This window comes from Leucopleurus acutus (assembly GCF_964270905.1).
Source record: "Leucopleurus acutus genome assembly, chromosome: 3".
Lineage (NCBI taxonomy): Eukaryota > Metazoa > Chordata > Mammalia > Artiodactyla > Delphinidae > Leucopleurus > Leucopleurus acutus.
The window spans coordinates 30,261,348-30,273,822 of NC_139145.1; the positions used below are offsets into that span (position 1 = coordinate 30,261,348).

The 12,475-nt window shown below is 39.5% G+C and overlaps 1 protein-coding gene across 6 annotated transcripts in view; it reads right to left on the reverse strand.

Annotated features, from left to right (window-relative positions):
* KCNIP1 (potassium voltage-gated channel interacting protein 1) overlaps window positions 1-12,475 on the reverse strand; it is a gene marked incomplete at both ends in the record, with an annotated part of 357,573 nt that overhangs the window by 42,777 nt on the left and 302,321 nt on the right. The window contains one exon of one of the 6 annotated variants that reach the window (XM_082835803.1): window positions 11,372-11,480. The exons of the other annotated variants lie outside the window; for them this stretch is intronic. Coding sequence (XP_082691929.1) covers window positions 11,372-11,480 — 109 coding nt within the window. Of the gene's footprint in view, window positions 1-11,371; window positions 11,481-12,475 lie in introns of those variants that run through there. 6 annotated transcript variants of the gene reach the window in all.

Consider the following 12,475-nt stretch of genomic DNA (forward strand, 5'->3'; position numbering starts at 1 on the left):
CACCCCAAAACACACCACAAGATGTGGTCCTGCCCACAAGAAAGACAAGATCCAGCCTCATCCACCAGAACACAGGCACTAGTCCCCTCCAACAGGAAGCCTACACAACCCACTGAACCAACCTTAGCCACTGGGGGCAGACACCAAAAACAACAGGAACTACAAACCTGCAGCTTGCGAAAGGAGACGCGAAACCCAGTAAGTTAAGCAAAATGAGAAGACAGAGAAACACACAGCAGATGAAGGAACAAGGCAAAAACCCAACAGACCTAACAAATGAGGAGGAAATAGGCAGTCTACCTGAAAAAGAATTCTTAGTAATGATAGCAAAGATGACCCAAAATCTTAGAAATGGAATTTAAGAGAAAATACAAGAAATGTTTTAACAAGGACCTAGAAGAACTAAAGAACAAATAAAGAGTGATGAACAGCACAATAAATAAAATATAAAATTTTCTAGAAGGAATCAATAGCAGAATAACTGAGGCAGAAGAACGGATAAGTGACCTGGAAGATAAAATAGTGGAAATACCTACCGCAGAGAAGAATAAAGAAAAAAGAATGAAAAGAATTCAGGGCAGTCTCAGAGACATCTGGGACAGCATGAAATGCACCAACATTCGAATTATAGGGGTTGCAGAAGAAGAAGAGAAAAAGAAAGGGACTGAGAAAATATTTGAAGAGATTATAGTTGAAAACTTCCCTACTATAGGAAAGGAAATAGTTAATCAAGTCCAGGAAGCGCAGAGTCCCATACAGGAAAAATCCAAGGAGAAACACGCCAAGACACATATTAATCAAATGATCAAAAATTAAATACAAAGAAAAAATATTAAAAGCAGCAAGGGAGAAACAACAAATAACACACAAGGGAATCCCCATAAGGTTAACAGCTGATCTTTCAGCAGAAACTCTGCAAGCCAGAAGGGAGTGGCAGGACATATTTAAAGTGATGAAGGAGAAAAACCTACAACCAAGATTACTCTACCCAGCAAAGATCTCATTCAGATTTGATGGAGAAATTAAAACCTTTACAGACAAGCAAAAGTTGAGAGAGTTCAGTACCACCAAACCAGCTTTACAACAAATGCTAAAGGAACTTCTCTAGGCAGGGAACATAAGAGAAGGAAAAGACCTACAATAACAAACCCAAAACAATTAAGAAAATGGTAATAGGAACATACATATCAATAACTACCTTAAATGTAAGTGGATGAAATGCTCCAACCACAGACAGACTGGCTGAATGGATACAAAAACAAGACCGTATATATGCAGTCTACAAGAGACCCACTTCAGACCTAGGGACACATACAGACTGAAAGTGAGGGGATGGAAAAAGATATTCCATGCAAATGGAAATCAAAAGAAAGCTGGAGTAGCAATTCTCATATCAGATAAAATAGACTTTAAAATAAAGACTATTACAAGAGACAAGGAAGGACAGACACTACATAATGATCAAGGGATCAATCCAAGAAGAAGATATAACAATTGTAAATACTTATGCACTCAACATAGGAGCACCTCAATACATGAGGCAAATGCTAACAGCCATAAAAGGGGAAATCGACAGTAACACAATCATAGTAGTGGACTTTAACACCCCACTTTCACCAATGGACAGATCATCCAAAATGAAAATAAATAAGGAAACACAAGCTTTAAATGATATATTAAACAAGATGGACTTAATTGATATTTATAGGACATTCCATCCAAAAACAACAGAATACACTTTCTTCTCAAGTGCTCATAGAACATTCTCCAGGATAGATCATATCTTGGGTCACAAATCAAGCCTTAGTAAATTTAAGAAAATTGAAATCGTATCAAGTATCTTTTCTGACCACAGTGCTATGAGACTAGATATTAATCACAGGAAAAAATCTGTAAAAAATACAAACACATGGAGGCTAAACAATATGCTACTAACTAACCCAGAGATCACTGAAGAAATCAAAGAGGAAATCAAAAACAACCTAGAAACAAATGACAATGAACACACGATGACCCAAAACCTATGAGATGCAGCAACAGCAGTTCTAAGAGGGAAGTTTTTAGCAATATAATCCTACCTCACGAAACAAGAAAAATCTCAAATAAACAACCTAACCTTACACCTAAATCAATTAGAGAAAGAAGAAGAACAACAAAAGAACCCCCAAAGTTAGCAGAAGAAAAGAAATCATAAAGATCAGATCAGAAATAAATGAAAAAGAAATGAAGGAAACAATAGCAAAGATCAATAAAACTAAAAGCTGGTTCTTTGAGAAGATAAATAAAATTGATAAGCCGTTAGCCAGACTAAGAAAAAAAGGGAGAAGACTCAAATCAACAGAATTAGAAATGAAAAAGGGGAAGTAACAACTGACACTGCAGAAATACAGAGGATAATGAGAGATTACTCCAAGCAACTACATGCCGATAAAATGGACAACCAGGAAGAAATGGACAAATTCTTAGAAAAGCACAACCTTCCGAGACTGAACCAGGAAGAAATAGAAAATATAAACAGACCAATCACAAGCACTGAAATTGAAACTGTGATTAAAAATCTTCCAACAAACAATAGCCCAGGACCAGATGGCTTCACAGGCGAATTCTGTCAAACATTTAGAGAAGAGATAACACCTATCCTTCTCAAACTCTTGCAAAATATAACAGAGGAAGGAACTCTCCCAAACTCATTCTATGATGCCATGATCACCCTGATACCAAAACCAGACAAAAATGTCACAAAAAAAGAAAACTACAGGTCAATATCACTGATGAACATAGATGCAAAAATCCTCAACAAAATACTAGCAAACAGAGTCCAACAGCAATTAAAAGGATCATACACCATGATCAAGTGGGGTTTATCCCAGGAATGCAAGGATTCTTAAATACATGCAAATCAATGTGATAAACTATATTAACAAATTGAAGGAGAAAAACCATATGATCATCTCAATAGATGCAGAGAAAGCTTTCGACAAAATTCAGCACCCATTTATGATAAAAAAACCCTCCAGAAATTAGGCACAGAGGGAACTTACTTCAACATAATAAAGACCATATATGACAAACCCACAGCCAATATTGTTCTCAATGGTGAAAAACTGAAACCAGTTCTTCTAAGATGAGAAACAAGACAAGGTTGTCCACTCTCAGCACTATTATTCACATAGTTTTGGAAGTTTTAGCCACAGCAATCAGGGAAGAAAAAGAAATAAAAGTAATCCAAATCGGAAAAGAAGAAGTAAAGCTGTCACTGTTTGCAGATGACATGATACTATACATAGAGAATCCTAAAGATGCTACCAGAAAACTACTGGAGCTAATCAATGAATTTGGTAAAGTAGCAGGATACAAAATTAATGCACAGGAATGCTCTGGCATTCCTATACACTAATGATGAAAAATCTGAAAGAGAAATTAAGGAAACTCTCCCATTTACCATTGCAGCAAAAAGAATAAAATACCTAGGAATAAGCCTACCTAAGGAGACAAAAGACGTGTATGCAGAAAACTATAAGACACTGATGAAAGAAATTAAAGATGATACAAACAGATGGAGAGATATATCATGTTGGATTGGAAGACTCAACATTGTGAAGATGACTATACTACACAAAGCAATCTACAGATTCAATGCAATCCCCATCAAACCACCCCTGGCATTTTTCACAGAACTAGAACAAAAAATTTCACAATTTGTCTGGAAACACAAAAGACCCCGAATGGCCAAAGCAAACTTGAGAAAGAAAAACGGAGCTGGAGGAATCAGGCTCCCTGACTTCAGACTATACTACAAAGCTACACTATGGTACTGGCACAAAAACAGAAATATAGATCAATGGAACAGGCTAGAAAGCCCAGAGGTAAACCCACGCACCTATGGTCACCTTATTTTTGAGAAAGGAGGCAAGAATATAAATGGAGAAAAGACGGCCTCTTCAATAAGTGGTGCTGGGAAAACTGGACAGCTACTTGGAAAAGAGTGAAATTGGAACACTCCCTAATACCACACACAAAAATAAACTCAAAATGGTTTAAAGATCTAAATGTAAGGCCAGACTCTGTTAAAACTCTTAGAAGAAAACATAGGCAGAACACTCTATGACATAAATCACAGCAAGATCCTTTTTGACCCACCTCCTAGAGAAATGGAAATAAAAACAAAAATAAACAAATGGGACTTAATGAAAGTTAAAAGCTTTTGCACAGCAAAGGAAACCATAAACAAGACAAAAACCCTCATAACCCTCAGAATGGGAGAAAATATTTGCAAATGAAGCAACTGACAAGGGATTAATCTCCAAAATTTACAAGCAGTTTATGCAGCTCAATATTAAAAAAACAAACAACCCAATCCAAAAATAGGCAGAAATCTAAACAGACGTTTCTCCAAAGAAGATATACAGATTGCCAACAAACACATGAAAGGATGCTCATTATCACTAATCATCAGAGAAATGCAAATCAAAACTGCAATGAGGTATCACCTCACACCAGTGAGAATGGTCATCATCAACATATCTACAAACAACAAATGCTGGAGAGGGTGTGGAGAAAAGGGAACCCTCTTGCACTGTTGGTGGGAATGTAAATTGTTACAGCCACTATGGAGAACACTATGGAGGTTCCTTAAAAAACTACAAATAGAACTACCATATGACCCAGCAATCCCACTACTGGGCATATACCCAGAGAAAACCATAATTCAAAAATAGTCATGTACCACAATGTTCACTGCAGCTCTATTTACAATAGCCAGGACATGGAAGCAACCTAAATGTCCATCAATAGATGAATGGATAAAGTAGATGTGGCACATATATACAATGGAATATTAGCCATAAAAAGAAACGAAATTGAGTTACTTGTAGTGTGTGGATGGACCTACAGACTGTCATACAGAGTGAAGTAAGTAAGAAAGAGAAAAACAAATACCGTACGCTAACACATATATATGGAATCTGAAAAAAAAAAAAAAGGTTCTGAAGAACCTAGGGTCAGGACAGGAATAAAGACGCAGACATAGAGAATGGACTTGAGGACACAGGGAGGGAGAAGGGTAAGCTGGGACAAGGTGAGAGAGTAGCATGGACTTCTATACACTGCCAAATGTAAAATAAATAGCTAGTGGGAAGCAGCCGCATAGCACAGGGAGATCAGCTCGGTGCTTTATGACCACCTAGGGGGGTGGGATAGGGAGGGTAGGAGGGAGATGCAAGAGGGAGGGGATATGGGGATATATATATATGTACTGATTCACTTTGTTATGTAGCAGAAAGTAACACACCATTGTAAAGCAATTATACTCCGATAAAGATGTTAAAAAAAAAAGTGAGAGTTCATTCATGTATTGCTTGTGAGATTACTATGTAAATAAATAGGAAAACATGTTTTTACAAATCAGGTGAGTTGAACATTTTATGTTTCTTTCTCTGAAGAATCTCAAACCAGTCCCATGCAGTTGTTTTGACTTGTATGTGGCTGTTACTTTTTCTCAGAATCTGTGGCCTTGGATAGAAAAATAAGTTTTAAAAAGTTTATCGTCCTTGCTCTGACATATTGTGAAATACCAGCGATTTTAGCTCAGCAAATCTTGTGTGTCTTTGTGTTGGGTTTTAGATTTTCTCAACTACAGGATGGATGTGGGGAGGTGGGCAGGTAGCAGAGTGGATGGGACCTGGAGTCAGTCTCATTTTGTTGGTCAGGTTCGGGGTCTTCAGGCTGCAGCTGAATGAAAGAGTCCTGGGCCTGGGCGCCTCCGGATAGCCCTCCAAGACCCAGACACTGGGAAGGCTTCTGACCACAGAATACATTCTCCTGACTGGAGGCAAGGAGGTCCTGGCTGTCCTGCTGCTTGTCATACAAGTAGAAAAGGTTTAGATATAGAACTTGGGGGCCACCCAGAGCAGCAAATGGAGTTATCCTTATGTGGAATGAGAGGCCTGAGGAACCCCTCCCATTTACCTTGAAAGGGGTATTTCTGGGAATATAATAAGCCTTGAAAAATGATAATATAATGAACAGACTTGGTGGAGAGAAAGGTGGGAGAGGTAGAGGAAGTAAGTGTCCTTTTCTCCCAATATTTTAGAGAAGGTGGATAATAGACACTACTTAAAGCCAACACTTAAGTAATCAAGGATTGTGTGCCATTTAAAGTATAATTATATCCACAGAAGAATTAAAAACAACAAACCAAATCTGGAGGTAGAAAGAGGAAAAAGAAGCAACAAGAATATATTGTATAGCACAGGGAATTACAGCCATTATCTTGTAATAACATTTAATAAAAATACTGAATCACTATGTTGTACACCTGAAAATAATATAATATTGTAAATCAACTATACTTCAATTTAAAAAAAAAAGAAAGATGAAAAAGAGAAAAGAGAGAGGTTGGGGTTAAGGTTGTAGAGGAGTAATTCACTTGAGCTGTTTCTATTTATTCAGTGGTAGGAGGGTATATGCACTCTGGAGATGCACACACACACATACACACACATTTATCAGCAAGATCATGCTCTTTTTAAAGGCTCTAGGGGAGAATCCATTCGCTTGCCTCTTCCAGCTTCTGGTGGCCACCAGCATTCCTTGACTTGTGGCCACATCACTTCAATCCTTACCTCCATCTTCACACCAACTTCTCCTCTTTTGTCTGTGTCTAATCTCTGCCTCTCTTTTATGATACTTATGATGACATATAGGACCTACTGAGTTAATTCAGGGTAATTTCCTCAAGATCCTTAATCATACTTGCAAATAACCTTTTTCCTTATAAGGTGACATCGTTTCCAGGGATCAGGACCTGATATCTTTGGGTGCCCATGGTTCAGCCCACTACAACCCAACTTTATTAGGTTATAAGCCCTTTACCAAAGGGAATAATACAACTATTTGATGAGTAGAAGTGGTGATATTCCCAATGTTCCAGGCACAGTTTAAGGGCAAGTTTCGCTGCATTTGGACAATGAAAAGTGCTCTGGAGTGGAACTCAGAAGGCTTGAATTGAGTCGTGAAATTGTTACTTCCTAGTCATGTGGCCTTGAAATCGAAGCCCCAGGACCTCAGTTTTTTTAACACTATAAAATTAGTTCAATGATAATATAGGATTTTTTTAAATTAATTAATTTATTTATGGCTATGTTGGGCCTTCCCTGCTGCATGCGGGCTTTCTCTAGCTGTGGCGAGCAGAAGCTACTGTTCGTTGCCAGGGCATGTGGGATCTTCCCAGGCCAGGGCTTGAACCCGTGTCCCCTGCATTGGCAGGCAGACTCCCAACCACCACGCCACCAGGTAAGTCCTAGGATTTTTATATATCACAGGATTTCTTTGTTGTCCAAGTCAAACATTATATGGGCTATATTTTCTTAAGCTACAAAATACTAAACAGTCCATAACAAATGGTTAAAGTTGGATATGTGTGGGTAGTTGGCTTCATATGAACCATATTTCAAATCTTTTGCCATCAAGTGGATCCAGCAAATCTCCAGAGTAATACTACATGTTTCACACAATTTAGAATACATAGAAAATGGACTTTCTAAAGGCCCCAATAAACACACCTGGATTCTCATGGTTTCCCCAAGTTTACCAAGTTATTATTGCTATTTTTTTTTTGGTCTGTTGTTCTTGTGTAGCTTGTGACATTCCTGGTTTCATGAATAAGTTATGGTCAGAGACGGCAAAATAACCCTATATTTAGACAGATATAAGATATGGTAGTAGGAGAACCCACTTTGAGAAACACTGATGTGTGCCTCACTGCTTCAGGCAGTGCTTTGAGCTGGAGTAGTGAATCACTTCGGAAGTTACTGTGGCAGAGCCCGTAGACATGGTGCTTTGGGGAGAGAGGGCTCTCGTCTGGTGAGGGTGAAGTTGCATAAAGCTGGCCCAGCAAGCAGTGAGAAGAGAGGCAGAGAATTAACTGGCACTGGTCTCTGAATCTTCTGGGGGCATGACTTGTCTGTCACCTCCACACCCCTGTCTTGATCTTCTCTCTGCAGCCCCTGCTGTCCTCACTTTGGTGGAAGTGACGATGAGCTTGATGGATCAGCAAGCCCTGGCAGTGAAGGCTGGGTATGCGTGGTGACATAGCATATAGGGGAAAAGTCATCTCAGTGTTCCTACTCTGGAAGTTTCACTGGCAACTGTCAAATCCAAAGGGAAGGCTTCTACTTCCTAAGAGGCCTGATGGACTTTAAATCAAAGACATAAAGCATGGCTTTTGTCTTTTTTGTCTGATGAGTAGTATATTCATTTGATTGGCATGATCTAAGGCTGGAAAAAATTAAACACTTATAAAGTACCTGCTATGAAACAGAAAACAAGCTTGGTACTTCCCCATATGCTGCTTCATTTAATCCTTACAATATGTAGCATTACTACCAGTGTTTTGGATTGAACCGTGTTATCCAAAAAGATATGTTGAAGTCATAATCCCTGATAACTTAAATGTGACTTTATGTGGAAATAGTCTTTGCATTTGTAATCAAGTTAAGATGAGGCCATTAAGGCTCTAATACAATATGACTGGTGTTCTTATAAGAAGAGGAAAATACCATGTGAAAACAGAGACACAGAGAGAAGATGGCTATGTGAAAATGGAGCTAGAGACTGAAGTGATGCTGCCACAAACCAAAGTAGACCTGGAGCTACCAGAAATTGGAAGAGGCAAGGAAAGATCCTCTTCCAGAGGCTTGGCCCTGCCAACACCTTGCTTTTGGACTTCTAGCCTCCAGAACTGCGAGAGAATACATTACTGTTGTTTTGAGCCATCCACTTTGAAATAATTTGTTACAGGAAATTAATACAACCATCATTCTCATTTCTCTATTTTTACAAATGAGGAAAGTGAAACCTGGAGAAAAGAAACTTGCCCAGGGTCACACGACTGATAAATGGCACATCCAGGATTCGAACCCAGCTATTTTGACTCCAGGCCTAATATCTATGCTACTTCAAAATTACTACTGAAAAATAAAATAAGAACAAGACCAAGGGCCTAAGAAAGACTACTGATGGGTTCTTTAGAGATGTTCCACTGCTCTCTTTAAATTGACTGCATCCTGTTGGTTCCTCCAGTAGGAGGAGGTCTTCTCCTCTTAATAATAAGTGAGTGAATAGTTTCCCATATCACACACACATTAAAAATGGTGTTTTGGGCCACAAGGTGAAGGCTATAGCATAGGAGCATATGTGTGGTGTAGACTTAATGACAGACCACAGACTCCATCTGGACGGGGCTTACTTGTTGAGGTACTAGGTGTCCAGGACAGAAGATGAAATTTTAGAGACCAATACCTGCTTGTTGCTGTTGCTGTATCGTTGGAAATTTTATGTAACTTCTCTAAAGCTGTCTTCTTCTTTATATAAAAGGAACAATGATATCAACTTGCAGGAGTTATTAAATTTTTTCCCTTAGAGTGTTATTTTGAGGGTTACATTAGCTCACGTATATAAAAGCACCTGGCACTATACCTGGGACATTGTAGATGCAGAATAAATATTAATCCCTTCCTTCACCTGAGTTCCTGGAGGCAGTCTTAAACATATGTTCTCTACTTTTCACCTTAATCCCCTCATTACCATAACATTAGATGAATAACTGATATCTTCTGTGGTAATAAAACCAAAAGCTGTAACCTTGAGAAGTTAAAGCAGGGGAAGGGAGATGGTCACCTCTGGCTATGGAAAGGAAGGAACAGGGTAATATTTCCACGCACCATTAGCCTTATAAGGAAGTAGGCAGCTCTTGCATTAATTTGTAATCTCGGTGGGTGTCTGCTCTGAAGGTCTGAGTAGGGATGGGACACATTCTCTTGGGATCTGGTGGAGAACAGAGACTTCGCTCAATTGTTACGACTGGCAAGCTGAATTTGGAGTTTTAGAAGAGCACGTATAAGGGACTGAGGGATAGGAAGAGTCTCTATTTGCATACAGAACTATTCTTCCCGATTGTTAGATTTCAGGTGGTTTTTAAGAAAGAAAAAGTTTTGAATATGTTTCAGCTTTCAAAATCTCAGAGAAACACAATCATAGAGTTGTAGAATCACAGATTCACTAAATTTTAGCTAAAGCTTTAAAAGTTCTTACATAGGTCTAACATATAGAACAGATTAAGTGGAGCTGGTTTTGTGGAATGAAGGGCTCAGAGTCTGCCCTACCACCTCCTGCTCAAAACCAAATAAAAGAAATCTTCAGTTACTCCAGAATTCCATGAAGCAGAGATCGAAAATCATCACTGTTGCCATAGGAAACTGAGATCCAGGTAAAACAATGATTTGAAAAAGGTTAAACAGAGACAGATTATTGATAGAAACCAGGTCTTGTAACTGCTAGTCCAGAGTTCATCCAACCACATCATTCTGTCCTTCAGTCTCTGGCCTACTTCAGCTTTGATTGGTACTTTAGCTAGTCCTTTGTCTGCAAACGTATTTCATTATTATGCATGTGATACTACCTCTTGGGATAGGAATTCTGTCTACACCATGCAGTTGTGGAAGTATATATATCGAATATGAATGTACATTGTTGGAGGCTGGTCTTGTTTAATGCATTGCTCATCAAAATTGGAATCTTTCCTGGATCCTAATTTTACGTGATAAGAATTATCTAGAAAAACTATGTTCTATTTGGAGCAAAGACTCATGAAGAGGAAGAAAATACTCTCTATTTCTTGAGCTCCTTTAACTTTTGGGACCAAACCACTAACTTTCTAGTAATAAACATTAAGCAACATGGTTAACCTGAATTTTTAACTATATTCTCACTAAAGAATGGAGTTAAAGTCATGGCTGATTAGGTGGTTTTAGAGTAAAGGTTCTTATGCGGGTTGAGGATTAAGGGCTGGGGAAAGAAACTGATACTTGTTTAATGTCTTCTAGCTGCCGGGCACTGTGATCAGCATTTTACAAAATCTTTTACCACCATAGTCTTCCCAACTACTTCTTAAACAAAGTTAATCAGTACGATGACTTTTGACAGTCATTGACAGTCATTTGACAGTCGTATAGACAGACTATACCAACAATATAGTCATCAGACAATTTGAGAGAGGATTTTGATGTATTCTGCTAGTCTCACACAGCTAGTAATCCACCAAGACTCATGCATATAGGGTGGGAACAGAAGATCCTAATTCCCCTGCCGCTCCCCCATCACTCTCCAGGCTCCACGTTTCAGCACCACGGACAGCGCATCACTCGCGCGCTTGGAGAAAGGCCGGAATCAATACAGCGCTGATTTAGCCGGGCTTTTTCAAATCTCTCGGGTCTCCGCGCGCCACTTTCCCTGCATATTCTAAACTACTCTCACAACAACCCAAGCTGCAAAACACATTCATATAAAACGGCAAGCTCGGGGGTTTGCTTACCGTCTGACAAGTCAATCAGCCCGAGGTAGTGCAAAAGTTTCAGAGAGGACCACACGACCACCACTATTCCCAATGTTTGGAGCCCCTCAGACTCGCCCTCCGCCCACATCCTCACGGAACACTGGCGCACTAGCAAGACGCCAAGCGGGCATTTAAAGCCGGAAAACCACGCTTCCAAGCCTCCCTTCCCGCTGTTCTAAGTGCACGGTTTATTTCCGCCGGTCTTTCTTCCCTCGCAGTCTCTCCCCCCTCCCTCCCTTCCACTCCTCCCCGCTCCCTCCTCCTTTCTCCTCCTCCTAGCTGGCAACGTCTATGTTTTTTCATAGTAATCTTTGCTTTTATTTCATTTTCTCCCAAGGCAGTTTCCCTAAAGGTTTAACCAACCCCTAACCATCTGCTACCCGAGTGTGACCGTAATTGGCAACGTCTCACAGCATATTCTCTCTGCCACTCAGAGGGAATGCACGTGAGAGTAGACATAAATGAAGACAGAAGGGAAGAGACTTAATGCTTTTGATCTGAGATAGACTTAGACGTGAGGGTTATTCTTCAAAAGGACAACAATTTGTTTTTACTTTTTCAGTTACAAACCCGTCAAGCTTATTCTGGGATATAGGTGGTTCCTGCTTTGACATCATAAAATGTCCCTGGAAACCGGATCATCAAGAAGGTAATTGTAAACTGGGCTGCGCCCACAGTTATATTTGTGTTTAGGCAGGTTTTATATCAGTATCAGAAATTATTAAGAGGGTAGTCAGGCTGACTAAATGATCACTGGGCAGCACTGAATGAGCAAAACTTCTGGAAATAAAGCAAAAAAAAAATATGGTGAAGCAAAAGATGATATTCATGTATCCTAAACTTCTCGGCTCTGTGGGGAACTTTACAATTTTCCTGCACGCGATTGTCAGCAGTGAGCCTTGTGGGGAATGGTAGTCAATGTGGTGAAGAAGGAAGATTGGAGACTAATGTCACAAAGACCTTGGGAAAGTTCCTTGATCTCCATGAGGCCCAGTTTCTGCTTCTGTGAATACACTTACCTCAAATAAGAGAACCCATGCCAAGTATGAGAACAGAGTACGCATTTAAGAAATGCTAGTCTCA